This window comes from Lepisosteus platostomus, chromosome 7 (genome assembly GCF_059453375.1).
Source record: "Lepisosteus platostomus isolate fLepPlt1 chromosome 7, fLepPlt1.hap1, whole genome shotgun sequence".
Taxonomy (NCBI): Eukaryota; Metazoa; Chordata; class Actinopteri; order Semionotiformes; family Lepisosteidae; genus Lepisosteus; species Lepisosteus platostomus.
This window is the reverse complement of record NC_142617.1, coordinates 55,977,571-56,001,141: the sequence shown is the minus strand read 5'-3', so window position 1 is coordinate 56,001,141 and position 23,571 is coordinate 55,977,571. Positions and strand designations below refer to the sequence as shown.

Genomic DNA, 23,571 nt, shown 5'->3' with positions numbered 1-23,571 from the left:
ATTAATAATGTGTTCTAATTATTCTCCTCCCCTGTTTATGAGAAGGGCAGACACTAGGCAGACATTCGATCAGATCCACAGTTTGAATCTAGCTACTGCAGCTGGCAATCTGGCACTTTGATCCTTTTCTCCGCAGCGATTATGTGTTCACCATCCACTCGTGCCTAGCGTCATTCTAAAAAGAACAGCCGTTTATGACAAAGCCAGGTTCAATCAGTGCTGTGTTCTGGGACTTGACTTCAGTCATGCGAAGGTTTCTGTCCATGCTGGACAGTAGATACAATTAGCTTAGATGTTTCAGGCCTCATATTTTCACTTCCATATGAACTTCGGCTTCTGCTTTTGAAATAAATAGATTTTCCACCCCTTAACGGGAAGGTGTGAAGACATTACCCAACCGGTTTATATTTCACAGAAGCACACACATTCTTCAGAAACATCCTGGACTCGGATCCCTACCTCTACTGCTGCCCTGTTTGTTCTAGTGATACAGTTCTCTTGTGATAAGATGTTCTGAACGCGCAACGCCACACTGTGCTGCACCTCCTTAGTCGCTACCCTGAGGCTGAAATAAACAAGTCTGTCTTCCTGCTTTAATCTAATTTGCTGTCCTGGATCTGGATAGAGTTCTGATTTTGCCTATTTTCCTGTAACATTTAATATCTGACATGGCAATTTAACATGAATACTGAATGCCACTAGATTCCTGTATCTTTTCCCTTCTTTGTGCAACTTTAGAACTTGATTTGTGATAATGGGCAGGACAAAAGAATACAAAGTAAAACTATTATGCTTACTGTTAACAGTCTCCTTGAGTTGATGATTAACTTCCTATATTTGCTTATATAAGCAAAAACTGGTGATATAAACACCAGAATGCCTCTAATCACACAAGTAGTTTAACTGATACAATATATGGAAATAAATAATTGTAAGTTTTTTAAAAAGTAATTGAAAATGTGATATTGACCTTTTAACCCTCATTAGTCAAATTTGAAAGTATTCGCATTCCTTTATAAACTTATTATGTGCACTGAAGTAGGCAAAGCAGCATTTCTTACAGCAATTCAAAAGATTCTCTACCACAACAGCTCTCAAAAAATGATGAGTATGTGTCTATAACAACAGCAAGCAGTAATTCAGTATGCAAATGTTACTTTCATAAGTCAAACGAAAGGTTTGTAGAAATATCAGCTGAAAGTTAAGTAGTCTCAGGGCAACGATGTATGTAATAACAAAACTCTGAATTTCAGCAGCACAATCAATCAAATGCTAATCATTAAACGCTAATCTGATTAACTGTATACATGCACATCTCATCCTGTCATTTAAAAGAAGCAAATCTATAGACGGAATTGGGTTATTGTGTTTATATTAAATAGAACCACTTTACGTGAAAGTCCTGGAAAAAAAGACAAATAGGAAAATTACAATCTCTGTAAATTTACTGATGACTTTAGCATGCCACACACCCAACTAATTAAACAAGGTGCAGCACGAGAAAAAGAACACAAGCATTTATTATACAATACACAGACATCTTCAAAGTATTTTTCAGTTCATGCTATTTTTATTTATGAGCATGCTTGATGCTAAGGTGAAGACACTATAAATCTACTAAACTCTTTAGTAAGTAAATGCATGTCATGTGCAAATCTCACTGAAAATTCCTGAAGGCCTGTCAACAGATTTGCACAAATATATGTGAGCATTTTCACCTTACTGCTGGAAACAGCAGGGCGGAATTTAGACTTTTACTTCCTTTCAAATGCAGAAACTGAAACAATAAATTAAAGCACTCTCTTTTTGGTCTTTTGCAGGAGAGCAGGGAGTTGAAAGACATCTGCCTGCTATGGAAGTTGCATAGACTAAGGAATACCCATAACAATTACAGCTTTGTACAGCCTAGATGGTTGTTTTTACCCCATGAGGCAATTATGCCAGGACTGTAAAACTGATACAGTGTCACCCAGTGTCCGCCACACTGTCAGCTCTCCAATGTTGAAGACAGAGGAGCAGTTTCAAGTTTGTTAAACTTTTTGTCCTACATTTCAGGCAGTTATTGTAAAATTCACATTCACCTTAAACACGCTACCTTGAAAATAATCATCTGACCTACAGTGCTTTTAAACAGTCATTTTATTTCAAAACAGCAACCTGTCCTGTTCAAGATTGCATTGCCTTCTGAAGTGCTTCTTGGCTAAAATGTTTTCCACAAATGGCCTACCAAGCAAGGCGTTTTTAACATTCTAACCTAAACAGTGGTCCAGCAATCTAAGATACTGTAGTAAACTGCACTGGAATGTCTATGATTAATCAATCTGGATTTCAACAAGACTGTCCATGCTGATCAGCAGGGTTCTTGAGAGGAGATACAGGGAGAGGGGGAGGGAGAGACAATTCAGGAGACGAACAATTTATTTGCAAGCAGCCCTTAAATCTCATCCAAAGCCAGAGGGTATTTACATTTGTTACCTAACCATCGCACTTTGTTTCTCACTATAGTTTAAGACCAACAAATACAAAAACAGACTTACGTTGAGCTTAAAAGGGAGCACCTACTGTAGTATTGAACAATAACTACTATGCACTCCCACCCAAAGTTTAACCAGGCTCAGAATGTGAAAACAATGACTGCCAGCATTCAAAAGACTGGAGATAACTCATTTTCTTCTACAATATCAGTTTCTGCACATGACAGAGAATAATATAAACAGGACCCATGCTAGAGTTGAGAGGTATTATATTTTAACATTCAATAAAAATCACCTTTATTCTGGTCCACAAAATTAGCATTGTACCAAAAACTTAAGTTATTTTTTAATAAATAAATAAGGATGTGGATTTTCAAACCCCTATACTAGTCTTAGCTTACAAATGGGGTTGATACCAAAATACTGTATATTGTATCTGTCTAAAGAGGCTGAAACACTCATGGAAAAAGTGTGCATCTTCTTTTAAGAACTGCTGATTATAAGGGCTCTCCCAAGTGCTGTGAACAGGGGGATTTTTAATAGAGAAGATCAAATGCCATTTGTTCCTAATAACATCTGCAGCTGTGGTTTCTGCTGTAATTAGTTATATATTCTAGTCACTTTTGTACCTCAAAAGCCTACATTTCCTGAGTAAACGGGAGAAGCAGTTTGCTTTAGCCTGAACGCCTAATACCTGCTGATACCTGCAAACAGCTCCTATCTACACCCTCCATTAGCAGAGCAAAGAATTAATTTGGCCTCCTGAGCAAGATCAAACATTTTCCACATCTTACTAGGATACGATTTGCTGGCAGACAGACTCCCACATTTTGTCTTTAGTTAAAAAAAAAACTTATCAGGGTCCAAAGAAAATCCAAGAACCAAATGTGCACTTCAATTTTGGTAATTGAAGGTTCATGCAAACACCACAATCGTCTACAAATCTGCACCGATAGCAAAGCCTAGGTTTTGCGCGATGATCTTTGGCTATAATCCGATGCCCCAGTTTAAATGTTCTTTTACAGAAATCAGCCTTGTTGATCGGACAGTTTGTTGACTTGCTCTGAAAAAGACAAGTCTAAATCTCTTAAGAGCAGAGACAGGCTCCACCTAACCTACATGTTTTCTCATGTTACTCAACTTGATAAATGGGCAGCACTCAAGGTAGAAAATGGAGGCTCCGTTTGTATTTTAGGAGCAGGTTTAGACACCATCACACTTGAAATGATTTTCTTATCCAGACTGGATTTTACAGCTGATTTTCAAAGGGACACGCCAGCTCCATTTTAACTCCCTCCCCGCTCTTGAAACAGCTACAGACTGACAAACTGTATAAGATCACTTTATTGGCCATATACAATTTCTTGTATTAGGAATTTGTCTTTTCCATACCCAACTTGCTCTCCATGAGACACACAGACAGAGAGAGAAGCTTGGGGTCAGAGTGCAGGGTCAGCCATTTATACGGCGCCCCTGGAGCAGCTGGGGTTAAGGGCCTTGCTCAGGGGCCCAAAATTCCTCTGCCGGCCTTAGGATACAAACCAGCAACCTTCCAGTCAAGGGCACAGATATAATTAACCTTCTTTGTTTTCATTGAAAGGGAATTAATGAACAAACTAAAGAATTAGAAGTCAAAACTGGATGCGGTGGGACCCAGAGCAAGTCATTTGCAAACCTTAGACAAAGATCTCACACAAAAAGAAGAAATGCCAGAATGACCTGACGCGGGACTCTGGTCAGAGAGCTTGAGGACATGATTAGAAAGAGTGTTCACCTCCTGCGGTGAATCACTGCTCTCAGGCGGGTGGAGACAACATACGAACAGCATGTACACACCTGACAGGTAAATCAGCCTCATAAATCTTGTGGAAGGAACATGGACTATACTCAGTGTTTTGCTGAAAAAGGCTCTATTATAACCTCCTGGATGGTTGTCTGTTGCTCAAGATCAGCAATGTCACCTGGTTTGGTTAGAGGGGTAACCAGGAGCACATAAGGAGAAGATTCTTCCTTGGGCTACTTCCCCATGTAATGTAGGAAGAATGTACCACCTATAAGGGGGACAATTGCCTCATCTCCTTAAACCAAGGTGTTTCTCCTAAAAGGTACGAGATCTTCGGCGCAGCGACTCACCTACACCAGCTATCGAAACCCTGTTTTCTGATTAGTTTAAAACAATGTGGCAGAATGTGTCTTGCTACTTGCTGAAGACCCTCAGTCTGCATTTAGTACAACGCTTACATGACGACAGAATGTCATCGTTCAGGAGCGAGAAAAACGAATTGAACGACGAAAAAAATGAGAATCCATTCCTGCAGAACATTGCCCTGCACCGAAATATTAAATACTAAACAATAACGGCTTTTATAAGACCCGTATGAGTTAAGGGCACGCACAAATGCATCACATTTCTACTTGAGAGTGTTGACATTCGACTCTGTTTTTCGGCATTGTTCATTGAAGCAGGCTGCTCCAGTTGAAAGGTCTTACAGCATGTCAGGATAAATTATCTCTGGAGATTAAGGAAGTGCTCCGCTGTTTCTGATTGGGCGATGGACCCAGACAGAGCGCTTCGATCCGCACCTCTGCGCCAATGAGCGCCAAGGGGGGCGTGGCACAAAGCGTTTAAAGGGCAGAACAGTACAAAGGGAGCACGGCAACACAAAAAACACAGCGCCAGCAGCCAATCAGCGAAGAGGAGTGCCGAGGGGGACGACTGGGGGAGACTGACCAGGCGCACGGTCCAGCTGGCGTCCAGAGCTCCCATTGAGCCATTAATTGCATGGGAATTCAAGCTATGGCTACTGTTAAAGACTCCTGTTGCACAAAAGCTTTTCACTTACTATCTCATTTTACGTCGCTATCTGCCCTCCAGTAAATTAAGAAAGACGGGTTACAGAAATCGTTCGAATGCATACTGTACGTTCCCTTGTGCTAATGGTCTTTATTGCGGTTATGCCATTTCATTTCAGTTGTAACAAAGCGATTTTCTTAACAAAAATGCATCATTTTTTTGCGATTAACATCCGAATCTTGCATTTCCTTTGATTTGAATAATCTCCCTAACCGTTCTACATAATAAATATATGTAACTGACTTGCCTTAGTTTGGATACAATAGTAGCATAATATAGAAACGATCAGCCCGTAAATTCTGGTTATCTTCCACTTGTTTCGAGATAAGATTACAGGACACTTTCTACCCTAGATTTCTGAAGCAGAAAGGAGATTAGCGGCGTGAGATGTTTGGAAGTCTTTTATCTAGTAGACCATTACGCTTAATATACACATTTTAAACACCACAAGAGCTGGGCAACACCGACTGGACCACGATGAAGACCGACTTGTCGACTTTACATAGAATTAAAAGAAAGCACTAGTATCTTAGTTCAAACACGATTATTCTTGAAGCACGAATAAAATCAAAATCTACAGTTGTATACAGCTGTCTAAAGAGTAACCAATATCACACAATCTAACCCTGTGCGCCGCACACACCGTACGATCCCTTTCATCGTATATTTATACAGAAAAGCACTCAAGATTATTTCCCTAAAGGCTTGCTTGCTTGCTACACGATTGACATAGAAAAGACACGGCGTGACTAAAAACTGCAATTTTAACTGTTCAATTAAAAAAAAGCTCTTTTTGTGTACAAACTATATACCTCAAACCCATACCTCTAATTTTCAGTAGGCTTTCCATAATCTTTGAAAGGAGATTTAAGGCTTCTACATATGATAATGATTTCAAAACATAACTGAAATATTGTTGACAGCGCAAAACAGATCTGAAAGATATGGTATACCAAGTATCTAAAGCTCAGCTGGCTAAAATCATTCTACTCCGACAAAAAAAAGTAGTTCCTAATCTATACCAGCGAAACATTACCAGTTTATTCCCTAAAATTTTTATGGTGTTGAATAAAATTGCACGGGGTTACAGTGTTTATTTTTGCGCAGGTATTCAAACCATAATTACAGACACCGTAAGTTTCTTTATTTTTTTTTCATTAATACGATGCACTTTTTAGCAAAGCGCTACAGTTTCCTCCCACAGCCCCCAGTTCACATTCTACAGATTCTGTCACTTCTGGAAGTTACCGGCAACTTTCCCCCTTTTCTATCCAAGCCTACTTGCGCATAAAACCTGCTCCAGAAGAGCCCTTTAAAGCTTAGCCTAAGAAAACAATAAATATATCAAAAAAAGTAAATGGGCAAAAACGTGATTTTCTCGTTACCTTGAAGTTCTGATATGCCTCCAAAGCTCTGATGGCGGTGTCGGTGAGCTTGACGTGATAAAGCGTTTTATTCGGGATATTTTTGTTAATTTTACCACAGGACAGCCCGTATCGCTCCTCCTGTCTCAGTGCTGCCATGTCTGGAACTGAGCAGCATCGGGGACATTCTCGGTGAAACGTCACGGTACCTGGGCGGGGCGTAGAACGGCTGCGTTGTTCCAAGCACGTCACGCACTACTCACACACTCACTGCCCGAGACCCGAGCGTGAACAAATAAATAATCGAGACAAGAGCGCACATCGACGTCACAATGCAATGTATATCTATTGAATTTCCCTGTATGGCGTCACAGAGAGGGGGTGGATAAACACCAGGCCTCCACAATTGACAGAGGGGCTAACTGACCTTTTTAGAAACCCTTAATCCTGAACGTTTCGCTGCACGGACGGACTTAAAAACACTATTTCTGGGATATTGTCACATTGATTGAAAAGTCCATTTTTAAAAACAAATCGAAACGTTTGCAGCATTTCCGAATTTAAATGTTCTAGTTTATTGTAAAACAGAACTGCAGTTTCCTCCCAGTTTAAATTCCTTAATTGTAAACTATCCTAAAACTATACCCACTGTAGAACCGATGTTCAGTGGAATGAGAGGGGGCCGACTGAATTGGTTTATAAGCAATTCTGAGCAGGGTGACAAGCGTGCCTGAAACAGGCGTGCTTCAAACAAGATGCCTGTACAGAAGTCCCTCACACCGGTAACGTGGAAAAAAATAACAAATTGTTGCAGTTGTGTGACACTGTTAAACATTCGAGGACGAGAGTTTAAATGATCTTATCTTGAGAGTAAGATTGACAGTGATCTTTTGTGTAGCCCTTCTGCTCCCTAACACACTGTTTTCCCGGCTGTTCCCAGTGGTTCGTCATACTGTGACACTACAAGAGAAGAGAGTTAACCACAAAGACTCCTCAACGTCCCCCCATTTCATTTTCGATGGACTGTGCCCAAGAAGCATGCGTTCTGCATTACCTCCCACTTAATGAATACTGCGTTCTACACCTTGTCTTTTGAGTTGATCTGTTTTCATTTTAGAAGGTATTGTAAAAAGATCCTAAGTGAAAAATAAGCTCTGTCACTGATCATTAGAGATCAATACTGTTAAGGATGTCTTGCAATATTTTTGTAAATATTTAGAAGTATGTTTCTGGAAGTACAGTGCATAATTCAGGAACACGATGTACACTATGTGTGCTTGCTTGTATCTGGCAAAATATGAGGTCTCTTACAAGAAATATAGCAGATTGTCAATTGTTCAAGCCATTTATATGACCACATTGATATGTAGCTCAGCGATTACTTCATACCGCAAATTCTTCCTTTCCAAGAGAATTCACCCTTGAGACTCACTTTCTTGTTTCACTAAGAAAAACAAAAGTGGAAGCTTTAACATCATAACTAGTGAAATTTCTCTTTTAAGTGCATGTTTAAAAGTGACATTTTACACATTAAATACTTTAGTCAAACGTGAGCAGCAAGCACCACTTTGATAAAAGTTTTCAAGGCCCCCAAAATTGGTACCTGAGCTTTCTTATAGAAGGACTGGGATTATTATTTGACTGTACAGTATTCTATTTCAATCATGTTGATTTTTTTAGAGTTCTCCAGGTCTTGTGAAATAGTGAATGTCTCTTGGAAAAGAAAAAGATTAGTGAAATTAGAAAAGATGAAATAAATGTCTGTCAGTTGACATCTGAACGCAAATGTGCCAGCAGGCAGAATTAATTTTACTTCAATGTAAAAGTATATGAAGCAAAATATTAATTCCTGGATGAAGAGGAATTTTCACAATACTTTTTTGAATTCTCTAAATTGTCTACAGGGGAGGCTTCAGAAAATAGCAAAATTAGTGGCTGGGTGATTTATTTTATCTGATGCCTGAGCACAGTATTTCCTGCTACTATTTTTAATACCCAAGGTCTGAAAGAAACCATTCAAACTCCTGTAAGCATAAAGCTGAAAAAAAATCTGAGCTCAAGAGTAGAGGTTGGAACATACTGTACTTCTGAACGCATACTCATAAAAAGTTAAGCAATCCCCATTTTAATAAAAACGTTTTGGAAAATAAACAGTTTACACTTGGAAGATGGCTCCAGAGTAGTATAAGAAAAATAATCTTCAGATGAACCATTGGTGTCATCTGAAACAGCAGTATCTCAACTGAAAGGACTTTACTTTCTCAAGACGAGAAACCGGATTTTGGCTTCCAGCACTAGAAAGGAGCAATTTGTGCCTGCAGCAATTGTTTGATTTTTTTAAAATCTCTAAAGCCAATATCACAAAAAACATAACATTAGAAGTAAATATGTGAAGATTATTGAAATAAAAGGACTAATTTCTTTTTAAATGCAGATAAGAAAAGTGGTTTGAATATATGTTTTACACAACTGAACAGAATCATTATATAATTGTGATAATTATTTCTCAAAGGCCTGTTTGGTTAAAGGCCTGTAAAATATTAAACAAGTCACATGGACAAAAGGGGGCTGAAATGCCATCCCATGTTAATAGAAGGGCTTCCCTTTAATCATTAAAGTGTAAAAAGATCTGATGCCTGTAATAACATTACATGCATTAGATAAAACCAGTGTACAGATGTTTAAAACAGTATTCTTATAATAAATGATCAATGAATTACAGTTAGTAAAAGTGAATTACAGACAAACAGCATTTATTTAAAAACTCTAGTAATGATCCTTTTGTGGTATTACAAAATGTCACACCTGAAGAAGGCTCCACGGCCGAAACGTTGTGTTCTCTTTCTTCTTTTTTTCAGCATGGAATAAACCTATTACTTGTTCCTTTGCAGCCTACGCATGCTGACGCAGCTACCCACCTTACAAAATGTTATACAACAAAAGGTACTGTAAGTAGATAGCTAAGAGTAAAAATTGTTAGGATACATCACTGATATATATATATAAATTGTTATATATATTAGCTGCTAAAAGTACTTGAGTGTATGAGGAAAAAACAAGAAATGAACAAAAGAGTCCTGAAATCTTATGCGTCTCTGTGAACTGAGGAAAAAGTCTTAATAATAATAATAATAATAATTGCTTACACTTATATAGCGCTTTTCTGGACACTCCACTCAAAGCGCTTTACAGGTAATGGGGACACCCCTCCACCACCACCAATGTGCAGCATCCACCTGGATGATGCGACGGCAGCCATAGTGCGCCAGAACGCTCACCACACATCAGCTATCAGTGGGGAGGAGAGCAGAGTAATGTAGCCAATTCATAGAGGGGGATTATTAGGAGGCCATGATTAGTAAGGGCCAATTGGAAATTTGGCCAGGACACCGGGGTTACACCCCTACTCTTTTCGAGAAGCGCCCTGGGATTTTTAATGACCACAGAGAGTCAGGACCTCGGTTTTACGTCTCATCCGAAGGACGGCGTCTGTTTACAGTATAGTGTCCCCGTCACTATACTGGGGCATTAGGACCCACATGGACTGCAGGGTGAGCGCCCCCTGCTGGCCCCACTAACACCTCTTCCAGCAGCAACCTTAGTTTTTCCCAGGAGGTCTCCCATCCAGGTACTGACCAGGCTCACACCTGCTTAGCTTCAGTGGGTTGCCAGTTGTGAGTTGCAGGGTGATATGGCTGCTGGTCAAGGTGTGTTAATGAAACACACAGCAGAGCAGCTCATTGTATTCAACAGTGTTTGGCCTTCCAGAGCTGCATGTTATTAATGTTAATATTGTTATTAACATTGTATATTAATGTTTGTCTATTTATAGCCTACTGATGCTCTGAGGTAATATTGCTAATGAGCATTATTGCTAACCCAAGCCTACTTTTATCTGAAATACCGACATTTAATGTCAGGTGCAATTTTCTGTCACTGGATCTGCAGATTGTTTTATTGTTTAAAACATATTGCAGTGTAAATAAACAAAGATGCATTAAAATTATTCTGACCTCTTCTTGGTTGGAACTATTGATTATTCTGTATCATTTCGACCATATGTTTGAAACACTTAAGACAGTGGAGTTCGTCAAATTGGATCAACTATTATTTGCAGAATTTATTTAAAAATCATTTACACACCACAGATTGTCTTCCTGGGGTGTACTATAAAATTCATTGAAAGAATTTGTTTTTTGTGCATCCCCATGGCTAATTCGGTCATTCCTCTTTGATGGTCTTTTCCCCTTATCCTTGAGTTTTTGGTAAGGTCAGTGTCACAAGAAAGCTCTGCAGTGTACAAAGAGAGCATGTTCCAGCTATAAGCAAAGCAAAGTATTTTTAAGAGCAGCAGACCAAGCAGACATCAATTTTTGGTTACAGGCATTTATCTTCAGTTCGCTTCTTATCTGTTGAATCAATCAAAATGCTACTTTTACTTCTTGAAAAGGAGAGCAGCAATATTAGCAGCACCAAAACTAAATCTGTGTGAGAAATAAAAATTTGATGATGGTTATCCAAAGGGTAAATGCTCTCTCTTTACTAATTTTGTAAAATAACAGATGACACAAATTAGAGATACGGAAAGGAGGGAGGATTCCAAATTATTCAAAAAGGATTAGGCCAGTGAATGTTGATTTTCAAACTGAGTTAGTATTCCTCCATCCCTTTAAACCCTCAAATGGATAAGGTGAAATGGAAAAAAAAATTGCGAATTTAGGTTAATTAGTGGGTCATAATCCTTCCAAGGAAAGATGCTTGGACAGGGGATTAAGAAGCTTGTTTATAGTCATTAATAGAGTCCTTACTTGCCATATGGTCTGCTCAGAAGAAGCCACTGGCAGAAAAACAGAGCTAAATTTGCAGGACACGTTGCTGAGGAGAAAGGTATTAACATCCCACTGTAATAGCATTAGCCTGCCTGGGATCCACAATAACAAGAGAATGAAATCAAAGCTCCGGGGCTGTGTAGTGTATTCTGGTGTGGTGCAACACTAAGGTCGCCCTCCTCCTTATAGAGTTCATGCCACTGTCTCTCCAAAGAAGCGTGTGTCCATCCTCCAATTGGCACTTAATTAGAGATGAGACTAATCAACCTGGGCAAGTTCAGGGCAGATATCTCACCCATGCTGATTCTGACTGGTAGGGCAAAACAGACTTGTTTCAAACCATTAAGTTATCTTCTTCACACTTACTGTGTGCCAGAATGAGCAAGAAAGACCCAGGCCCCTTTTGCACAGACATTACAAGCAGAGGTCTCGGCCACTTCAAATGCTTCCCCAAGCAGTGTGTGTCCACTGGCAGAGGGCTGCTTGGGCAGGGTGGGTGTTAGTCAGGCAGGGTCCACTTGGCTGCTTATAACAGTGACTCCTGTGACTTGATGGATGCTTGCAGACTCACAGTGAGATCAGGGACAGAAATACCACTCGTCTAAATGGTGATGTCACAGGGTTTGAAGCCATGAGCCAAGACAAGGAACATACACCATTGACAATTCCATCAGAATCGACTGGGTACAACAAATAATAGCTGGCCATTCTAAAACTTTCAAATGAAAAAACACAGGACATCAAACACAGGGAATGCTCAGGTCACATCTGATAGATTGCTACGGTTGGACCTGTGGGGATTCTGGTCAAAAGGTTTTTGAGTGTTCTTCTACTCAAGGTGGACATTGTTGCTGTCTCAGAAAAACAAGGAAAATAAAAGGAGGCTACAACATTTTGGGATGTTAGGGCTTTGGAATTTCAACCAGATTTCTTGCAAACACTTTCTTTGTTAATAGTCAGAGATCGAAAAGCATTTGGCTCTTTTTCAGCATCAGAACATGCACGCATCGGAGACTCATGGATGATGATTTCTCACCAGTTTCAGTGAACACATCCCCTGCTGGAGCAGCCAAACAATTAATCTATTAGGCATTCTGAATGAAGCACCATACTAGTGTTTCCTAATTGGGATGCGCATGTTGTGAGTTGCAGTAGCTTGTCTGGTCTTGCTGCTTAGAGTTATTCAGTGGGATTCTGTCCACCGCTCTGAGGCATGTAGCTTGCCTAGATAAACCTGTTCTGTTGTCTTCAGAGAAAAGCAAACTGCTCTGTTCTTGCTCCTATCAGATAGCTGTGTCTGGGCTATTTCTGGGGTGTTTTTGTTCCACCAGCACCGTCTTTCACTAATCAACGAGACCAATAGAATAGGCCATCTGAGGAAAATATGATAACGTGTGGTAAGAAAGAAAAAATAAAATTCCCTCGTCAGGCTGCCGGGAGTGGTTGAACTCACAATGGTTTGCCATTAGCTGAATTTCAGTCAATGTGCTGTATCTTGTAATCACACAGGGCTTTTGTCAGAGAAAGTATCTGAGACTAGGGGAGCAACAGGCTAAGCTGTCAGACGGAGTTAAAAAAAGAAAAAAAATCACAGTGAAATCATTTTATAAGCAACCCTTCCACAGTAACAAAGAGCTTAGATCAAAAGTTAGAATGCACAATCCAATTGTGGGTGCCCTGAGCCATTAATGAGTCACTTTTGTGCCCTCGACAGATTGACCGTGGAGACACAAAAGAAGTTATTTTTAATTTCTTTTGAAGGTCATTTCAGTCACTGGTTGACGTACATTTCGAGCAGTGTCGACCGTTAGCAGTTTGAGCCCTTTCAAGCAGCCAGGGCTGAATTTGATCACCTGGCAACAACAATAAAAGCAACCCAGTCTCGAGAACATGTACCCACAGCACACATTCATCTGAAACTCTGGAGACAGGCATGCCCGGCAGTCATACTTCAAACCCTTCCTTTCAACAAGGCATACTCTGGCCGGGGATTAGGGATTAGGAAAACAGAATGGGTTGGCTCATAGCTCTGCCATCTCATTTCACCTGACATAGAAATAGTAAAACTGAATTCTTTGAAAACAAGGGGGGATCTATTTTAGAGGAGAGTGCAAGAATACAGAAAGCAAGCACAGGCACTACACAGTGATAAAAGACTAAATGTGAAAGAGCTCATTGGTAGATGGCTGTTGAGAGCAATGCTTCATGGGAATGGCCGATGAGTCATTAAGAAGCTTACAGACATTCTGGCAGATGAGATTTTGCTCTTCTAATCCAGCAGATTATCATCACACTGTCCTACTGACCAGGACTGCTTCGATGTGCAATACTGTTATTTTTTCATTAAAGTCTTTTTTTGTTCTCACATGGAGGTGGAGCCCAGAAAAAACCCCTGAAAAAAGCGCGATGGGCTGCAGCAGAGAACCTGAGTGAACCCCAGTAGCTCCCAGACGAGTCCCCATCCAACGCCTTCCTTGGCTCTGAGGGGCTCTCTTTCGGCACAGGCAGGGATTTGCAGTGTCTTGGTTGTGATGTAGCTTGGGTTTAATTCAATTAGCATCCATGTGGGCATCTGCTTTAAAAAATACTTCAGGCTGTCAGTCTCATTAGCAGGCGCTGTGCAGCAGGAGCAATTTGTGGATCTGAGGCCACACCGACATTCAAACTTACGTTCATAGCTGAAAAGAAAATCCTTGGGATTTCTGTTGTGCTGCCAAGCTTTCAACAGATGGTGTGCCGTGGCAGCTTTCTGAAGTGAGACACAAGGACATCCTCAACCTGTGGGGACATGGAGAGGCCCGAGCTCGGTACAGAGACGGTGGAGACATGTCCTTATGTGGAAGCCTGGAATGGTCTTGGGGAGGGCAACCCACTTCATGAGCCCCCCCAGGCTCACAAGAGCAGGGAGGAAGAGCAAGTGAACAGCGGTGGCAGTGCATTTGGAAGCCTTTGCGTCCCTGGGACAGAGAGTGCAGAGGCTGCTGGCGAGGGGGGCCCAGATGGCAAGAGGAAACTAGAGAAGACGCCCAGTTTCGGGAAGACAGTACGGTTCCAGTTGCCCCCTAACAGGGAGGTAGATATGACGAGTGTCCCCACTGAAGAAAGCTTCTTCCCCGGGTACGAGCTGCATGAGTGGACCGCTGCTGGATTTGAAGAGTTATTTCTGGATGAGGAGTGGCTGGACATAACAGGTAGGCCTATCCAAATGAAACATACATGCCATAACTTTATAGCTAGATTAGCCATGCTGCTTCTTTCACTGCACTGCCTATGAAAAACACAGAATTATACCAAAGCAAACCAAAAAATGTATCCTGAAGGATCTGTTAGTTATGCTGGTTTCCAGGCACATTGGTCACTGGAGAGTTGATCTGGGGGTGGGGATGGCTAGCCACTGTTTTTCTAAGGATGCTCCTCCTTCCCCAAATTTAGAGTAGAGAGCATTCCATGAAGAGATGGGATACGACTGCTACACTTAAGCCGGCATCACACTACAGGACTCGACACGACTTCTAGTCGGAGAGCATGTCAAATTTAATGACTGCAGTTGCTGAATCTCGCTGCCTTTTCTGTCCTAGCGGGTGTCAAATTATACGACTAGGAATCGCAGGGGGTGACTAATCACACGATTCCCTCACGACCTTTCATCACGGTTCCAAATCCCGTATTGCGCTGCGAAAGTACCGCGAGGTTGCCTCATTTTGGCAGCCAATCAACGTGGAGGACGCTGGAATAAGAGGAGGAGCACTGCACACAAGGAAACTAACATGGAGAACAAGCAGGTAGTTGTCACCTGCGCTGTAGCCTGAGCTCTCCTTTGTGACGAGAAAAAAAAGGAAGAGGACATGCCGAAAAACTTGGAGTAGACCACATTTGTTTGGTCGTGGTACTTCCGGTTGTTGACTGTCGCAGACACAAGAGCCCGCCCCTGCAACTTGCAACTCTCGACGAGAAAATCAAACCAGTTTGATTGTGTCGTAGCGAGTCCCAGCCCTGGGACTACAGTCGTAGGGGCTGTTAAGAGTGCTATGACTGTGTCACACTACACAACTGACGGTAACAGACTCTCTACAACTCGCTGTGATTTTTTTTACGATCATGTAAATGAAGGCCACAACTGAAACTCCTAGGAAAAGTCGTGTAGTGTGACGCCGGCATTAGTGAGCAACAGCTACTCTCTGTATAGTAGTTTAAGAAGCGCGGGCGGCCTGACACCCCACCCTGCTCTCTGTGCAGAAGAGGGGTTCCTGAGGAAGAGAGTGCTACAGCCTGGGCAGGAGCAGGCCGCCAGCCCAAGCTGGGGTCAGGAGGTCACTGTGAAGCTTCAAGGGGTGCTGGAAGATGGCACGGTGGTGGAGAAGGACCCCAGGCTGACCTTTGTTATAGGGGAGGGCGATGTCAACCAGGTGGGCTGCTCCATCCACAACACACCCGCATGTGTGCAACACTTTTCCTCTTTACATTTTCTCCTTTGTTTCTCAAAGATCACAGTAACTAGAGCAATCTGCGCCGTGACATTGTTAAGTGACAAATAAAAGCCCTTGGTCCCTTCTAGGCTGCAAATGCTTTTTTTGCCTAAAATGGCACCTTTGTACTTACTTTCAGTTCATGTGAGGCAAACTTTGCTCTTGTGCAAAACAAACTTGAGTGAATGCTGTGGAATTGGCCAGCTAGAGAAACAATTATCAATGCCAGAGAAAAACAAATAATTGTTAGGTTGAATGTTTTCCAATTAATGTTTGAAAAAGAGAAACAATTATATTCTCTTGTTTTTGATAAAGTCGTAGAATTTCAATGGGCCTTGCAAGTCCTTGATCTGAGATTAGTTTATGCAGAAGCAGCATCTGCTCTTGTCTGAAAGAAATATAAGGGTTACACTAACACAGATAACCACTTACTATTTTACTTCATTTGTTTCAAATTAGATTTGTGAGATTTGTTTCAATGTTTTTTTCTCTGCAAACAGGAAAATGATTTTTCGAAACATTTTGAAAAAGAAAGAAATGATATTTTGAACAGCAGACAATGAAACAAGATGTTAACTAGAAATGGAGAAGGGAAAAGTATTTTTCTGTCACAGTTATGATTTGCACAATCAAGCTTCATTACAAATAATTCCAAGAGTGTTTCACCAAAGGATGATTGTTTCCACTTCAAAAAGCGAATTAAAGAATCCCATTACTGTGACAAAGACCGTCTGCACTCACACTCTGCTGGAAAAAAATGAAGGTCACGCCAGTATCATTGTGAATGACCCAGGGCTTTATTACTGTACAATTTGTAAGACAAATACCACACTGGTTAAAAGATTTACAGAATTTTATATAGATCTACAGTCTCTTTTAAAATTATTTGCCAGTTATTTAAATTATCTAGTAATTGTGAACAGCTGCGTTATAAAGAATTATTTTCTCTTTGCTAATAGGCTCTGGAACTCTGTGCCCCTTCAATGCAGTTGGATGAGATTGCATTACTGATCACCGACTCACAGTATGCTTATGGCCAACGAGGAAGGTATGAGATCTGTCGTGGGTGCAACACATATGCTGTACATTTTGGGCTCTGTGAGGGAAGTGCTGAAGGACAATACATAAGCCGATAAAATCCTATTTTGTTATCTCACAGACTGCAAAGCTAGGTAGATGGCTGGCAAAGATGTTAGTTATTTTTCCTATAGCAATCTATGTAGTACAGTCTCTGCATTTATGTGGCTCTTAGGCAGTGGGTGGTCTTCTAGATTGCTTCCCATTTTATGTCATCTTAACCACAGACTAGACAAATTAGGACAAGTTAAAAAAAACAGGAGTAATGTGTAATATATTCCTCACGATTATCATGTTTATGGTCCTTGCTGAATTGAAGGAAGCCGTGCTCATAATAAATGCTCAACCAAATCACTCCACTTCAAGTGGACAGAATGGAAAGTATAATCTTTCCACGGAGGCCAGTTTTGAATTTGCTGTGAGAGATATTAGTATATCTTGGGTTATCACACTTGGAGTGATTCAGCAGTTTGAGTCTGTTTAAAAACACAAAACTAATAAGAAGAGAGAAAAACGCAAAGCGATCTCAAAAAGAGAAGATGGGTTGGTTACAACTGTAAAAAAAACCTGAATCCTCGTGTCTGGTGGCACCACAACTGTTTAGTGCACAGCTTCTGTTTGCTCCTCTGTGCAATCATGAATCAAGGAAGGCCTGATATGATGGCAGTACAAAAGAGCTTGGGCTGTTCATCAGCCCCATTTTAAAAAAAGTAATCTGACATCTTCTCACTGGGGAACAAAGTCCTTTTGTACCTGTTGGTCACTGGGAGCACTCCCATCATCAGCATAGCAGTTAATGAAGCATGAACATGTGGCAGATGGCAGCTTTAAAACTTATTCAGGGATTCCAAATCCTGAAACCCAAATCAGACACTTTAATTATAGTTAATGAGTTTTGTTTTACAAACCAGAATCAATTAAAAGGCCACTGGCTTCACATGTATAAATAATTCCATCCTCAGATTGTTATTAACAGCCGATCATCAGGATAAGATTGTGCTGCTTGAAATTACACACTTTTTTAATATATAGCAAAAACATCAAAACAGGTTAACACTTTATTGTAAGAGAATTGATGAGGGGACATGATACGATTTAATAGAGAACAGTTTAGGATTTGAATATACACTGATTTTACATTAATTCTGTAAAGCACAAAGTGTTACTTCAAGCATAATGAGCTTGGAATCAAAGACTTTTTTTCAAAGAAGATAAATTATTAATGGGATCCCCATTGTTATGTGTTTTGAGACATCTAAACTTCAAAGCTCTGCAGAGCAGTTGTTGCACAGGGTTATTTCCTTCACAGCTTTAAAGAGAGTTCTCCTGAGGACAATCTTCACATTACTGGATTACAAGTTGAGAATGTCATTGCCTGCAAGTTGCTGATAAATTCCCAGCAATGCATTAGGGTTAGAGGTTAGCTTGTATTGTGCATGGACGGATGTTTTAAGAAGAGTGCTGTAATTTGGTTCTTTAGTCAGTTTGTTTCCAGCAAAGTGAAGCAAGAGTGAAGCATCGTAGAGTGTGCTCCAAACTCGACACTCTGAATCTCTTTCATTATTACAACAGATAGATCATCTTTCTCCTGACTATTTAGAAGGTGAACAAAATAGCACATTCTGATGGTCTGTGGTCGATCTGTTGGGTGTTCACAGTGTGCTCTGTCTGCACACACTGATCCAAATATCATAAACCTCTGTGTCACTGTGCTGTGCAAAGCTCTGCATGTTGCAACATGCATGCCGGTATGCTTATGCCTTTGGTTTTTTAGGAGAGCAAACCAGAATAAGCTACTTCCAAGAATAAGTATTTTCTTTGGAGCCGTATTGTTCAGTCAGGGCCAATACATTAGGAGGAAGGAGCAATCAGCTCAACATCTGTCCGGTACTGGCTGAGCACTTTCAGAGCTTGGAGACGATCAAGCAGTGGCTGGCAGCATGGGGGAAACAGGAACTGTCGAAACACCTCGTGTTGCTTAACAGAAACCTTCAAAGTGATCCAAAAATGTCTTCAGTCTTAAATTATAGCAAATGCATCCTCCAGATACAAGGCCACTCTTACAAAATTTGCTCCAGTTACTGTCACATACTGTACGTTGCTACGTTTAACATGTTAATACTACTTGCATCACAGCAAGCCAAAACTCTTTATGCTATCCCATGTTGCACCTATAATGAATTATGAATCAGTGCCCCTTACTCTGTGCGAAAGCAGACTTTTGTAAGAGTGTCCTGGTGTATTGAGCAGGTTTCCCATATTCCCCCCTTGACTGCTCTGCGTGCGGGGCTGTAGAGGTGTTTATGTGGTGCGAGCGAGTGCTGTGCTGCTGTAGCCTCTCATGTGAATGGGCACCCGGCAGGAAGGCAGGGAGGATGCTGAGCTAATGGCAGCCAAGTCGGTGATCATTAGGACTGTGTATTGTTGGGCTGAATATAGATTTCCTCTTGAGAGAGTCCCCCACAGCTCTGCAGCGGGGTTTTATAAAGGTGGCAGACTACGCTGCTGTATGACTTACTGCTCTGATTGTAACTAGAGGTGGATTAAAAACTTTACTTTCTTCAAACAGTACTAATATCCACCTGAGTCCATTAATGTAATTCCATTGCTCGTTTGTACACAGGTGATACACATTCATGCATATAGCTTAATAAAAAAAACACATCCACCTCACAGGGTCTTCCGAACAGGACAAGAGCAATAGATCTGCATATTCTGTTCATCATCTTCTGCAGCCACTGAAGGGAGCAAAGATCCAGAATAATCCACAGTCACAGCGCGGTGCAAGATACAACAAACCTCTGGTTTGAATGATAAAACTCTGCAAACAATGCAGCACATAGACCAAGAAAACTTTGCAGGCTTAGTTTATATGTGCTGTATGTTTATGGAAATCTTACTAGGTTACTAATAAATAAATATGTTTAAATGACTGCAACAAAACACACATTTTTTTAATGGAACCAGACATTGATGGCCTAGCTCAGCAGTGAAATGACAGAGAAAGAAAGTAATTTTGTCTCTCTGCGGTAGCTTGTTGAGGTATAAATTGAGCTCTGCTGGTAGCCTGTTGCTGAATTTGATGGCTGCTCTGCGCAGTGCCCATCTGAGCCGCCAGCACTGTGCCCAAGTCATCTTTCTGATGGGAGGGAGCACCTACTGTAGGTTGTTGCTCATCTCTTTGGCAATGAAAAAGTAATATCCAGACATGTTCTGAGATATATTTCCAATTTTAACATTTGACTGAGAGCCACAAACAAAAACATTGCTATAAATAAATTCAAGTTCACTATAAAATTGAATTAGAATTTTTCTTCTTTTTTGTATAGAAATAAGGAAGAGAGGAGTTCTAAAAGACAACTTTCCATTGTTTCGGGCAGTCAAAGATTTCCAATAATCCTAAAAACCATAGCAATTACCGGAAAAGCAAAATCAGGATCCCTTAACCGTGACTTAATTATAAATCACTGCCATCCAGAGCCTGTGAAACTCCTGGAATTTTCTGGCCTGAGTTCTCTAACACCACCAAGTCTCTCTCTCTCTAGTCTGTACAATCGTATACGGCTAGGGCAGGTAATTTCAGCGTCATTTTGCTTAATTTGCCAAGTCTCATTTTAAACATTTGATGGTGCATATCACACAAATCACATTGCAGGCATGCAGATGGTGAACTATTTTTTTGGAATATTAGAGGGAAAATCTTGAAAGACTTTATTCTGCTGAAATGTGACCTAAACCTTCTAAAGCAACATTACATATAGCAACATAATATATTATTCAAGACAGTAAAAACACAGGAAAGCATGCCAAAGCAATATGCCAGAAAAAGAGACTTAAATCATATACTGCCTATGGCAGGGGTGGGAGGCTAAATTCCTAGAAGGCCTCAAGGCTTTATTAGTTTCTGTTCCAACTTAAGCTCTCAATTAACCAATCTGCTTATTAGCCAAACAATGACTATTTCATCTTGTTGTTTTTCAAGGTCCTCTGAAGCTCCAGATTTAATGATATATTTGTCTGTCAATAACTATAACAAATTTAGGCCTCGACAGAAGAATTGATTTTTACTTTCATTTACTCAAGTATTTCCCATTAATTATTGACACAAAAGCCAGACAACTCTGACATCTCTGTAGCACCTGGGATTGAGAACAGCAGGATTTTCATTTGCTTTTTGCTCAGGATTGTCTCCGATTTCCTAAAGCAGCTGTAGAGGTTTAATGGTGTAAATCTAGCAAGGGACAGCAGAAATAAGAAAAACAATCTGAGTGGATTTGTTTTACCACTTAAACATAATTAAAGAGAATTATCAATACATTACCTGGCATGTGTAAAATAGAGCACATTTTAAGCTTTGGAAGTCAACCATTAGGCCTTCAGCTTCCTGAATAAATGACTAGAAATTACGTTTACCACAAAAATAAAATTGAACAGCATCATTTATGATTATTAATCACATCTGCTAACTGAAATGTGAGGATTTATCTACTGTATGAGCAAGGTCTTCCATTATGAGAGCTTGACCAACTTTATGGTAATAACATTAATCTTCTTTATTTTTAATATTTGTGCCTGTGCATTTATACACCATGGTGTGCACTATACTGCACCATAGTGTGGTCTCATGATATCATGTTTCACCACATTTTGTATGCCTCAACGTGTATTTACCATGCATTCTCTGTGTTTAATTGCCTTCCACTCTGCTTTTACTGTGGTATTCCATGGTACTTCTACAGTGGACATAAAGGTACTGATACACCTTCATCATACAGACTGGAAAAGGCAATATTATGATGCAGAGGTGCCCAAGTGAACTGTTACACCGCAAAATAGTAAAGTGAGAAAAACACATAACACCCAAGCTTTGCATTCCGCATTTCAAAGAGCAAACCATTCCACCCTCTCGATGATTTAGCTGATATAACTTGTAAAAAGAGGCCCCTTGTCAAGTGGGACACTTGGGCAATGGCGTATGACTGCAGCAGGCACAGCTCTGTCAAGAAGACCATGGAATGGCTCAGGAAAGAGAGCGTTCAGTTCTGGGAGAACAATCCAAATCCCCTTGCTCGGATCTGGTCAGAGAATTCCGAGAATCAAGTGTATCTCTCTTGGCAGTTTTCATGCTGTCTCTTGTGGTCTTAAATAATCATAAAATATCCCCACTACTCTGCTGTGTTCAAATGTTGCAATTCTCTGCCCTGCTGTAGCAAATGTTATCAATGACTTCAGCAGACTTCAGACTCTGCTCCCTCTCCTTACTCCTACTCAGTAATTGGCATGCAATCTAACTTTGCATTGTTGGTAAAGTTCCTAGAATGGGCTGGTGCCGTTCATGTGCATGCTCACTTATCTGCAAATAAGCACATATAATAAATCTTTTTCAGATCAGGACCTTAGTGTTGCCTTTGATATGGTTTTATTCCATACTGCTGAATAGATTTGAGTGGGTTGTTATGATTACTGATCTGCTTGGTTATGATTAAAATCGGATACAAAAAACTGTTCCAATCATCTGCGGTTCCTTGGTTACATATGGTGTCCTACAAGACTTCGGTCTTTGCCTATTTCTTTTTCATATCTATATGTTATATGGGTCATTTTTTGGAAGGTATGTCATCAATTTATAATTTCTATTCTGATAACACCTTAACATACAAAAATGGATGCAACTAAACCTTTTACATCTGAATTCTAACAAGACCACTTATACTAATGGTCTCTCCTTATCAATTGGTCCTCACTTTCACTGTTGATGGTTCTGGAAAAAGTCCAAGCAGTCTGGTCAGGCATTGTGGGCTTGATTTTGACTCACATCCTGTATTATAACTTCAGTTTTGTGAGAAAGTCCTTTGTTCATCTGTGTTAGACTGAGAGTAACTGCTTGCATCTCTCCCAGTCTGCTACAGAAAAGAAACTGTGTGTTGTTGTTTTTTCCACATCTGTTCAGCAAGTTATAGCATGTTCAGTACACAGAATCTGGGATTTCAGGCCAAATGTGTATGAGCATATATCACCTGTTTAAGATTGCTTACACTGGTTTCTTCTGGATTTCAGAATTTAAAAAAAGCAGAGCAGCTCCTGGCAATACCACGTGCACTGTTAATGCCCTATTCACCTACCTGTCTGTGATGAAGTGACGTCACACATCTTCATCGCATGATCTCATATCAGATCTCTGATAAGATCTCTCATAATCTCTCTCACATAGTCATCACTCGTGTGCCCGTTCTTTATTACCGTCATTCCAGAAAATATGCAATGGATGCATATTATATTATTTTGTATTTATATTTTACTTATTATTGTTTGAAACAATGTATAAGTAGTTTCATTTGTGTAATGCCTGTTGTGGCGACACGGCGCTGTCCTTGTCTCCAGTCTAGTCCTCCATTTCAGGTCAGGTCACAGACCCTGACTCACCTGTGGTTTAAATGGAGAATCACCTGTCTCTCAGGATCTGTGGAATCTGGCACACACAGCGCAACGGTCAGCTAGTCTTTGTGT

The 23,571-nt window shown here is 40.5% G+C and overlaps 2 protein-coding genes across 2 annotated transcripts in view; one reads left to right on the top strand and one right to left on the bottom strand.

Moving 5' to 3' along the window:
- Nucleotides 1-6,963, bottom strand: part of LOC148659274 (RNA polymerase II elongation factor ELL2) — a 50,252-nt gene extending 43,289 nt beyond the window's left edge. The window contains exon 1 of the mRNA XM_088641344.1: nucleotides 6,714-6,963. Coding sequence (XP_088497470.1) covers nucleotides 6,714-6,851 — 138 coding nt within the window. The 5' untranslated portion in view covers nucleotides 6,852-6,963. The remainder of the gene's footprint in view (nucleotides 1-6,713) is intronic.
- A 6,851-nt stretch (nucleotides 6,964-13,814) lies between these two features.
- Nucleotides 13,815-23,571, top strand: part of fkbp16 (FKBP prolyl isomerase 16) — a 53,243-nt gene continuing 43,486 nt past the window's right edge. The window contains exons 1-3 of the mRNA XM_088641343.1: nucleotides 13,815-14,712; nucleotides 15,758-15,927; nucleotides 16,947-17,035. Of these exons, the coding sequence (XP_088497469.1) occupies nucleotides 14,310-14,712; nucleotides 15,758-15,927; nucleotides 16,947-17,035 (662 nt within the window). The 5' untranslated portion in view covers nucleotides 13,815-14,309. The remainder of the gene's footprint in view (nucleotides 14,713-15,757; nucleotides 15,928-16,946; nucleotides 17,036-23,571) is intronic.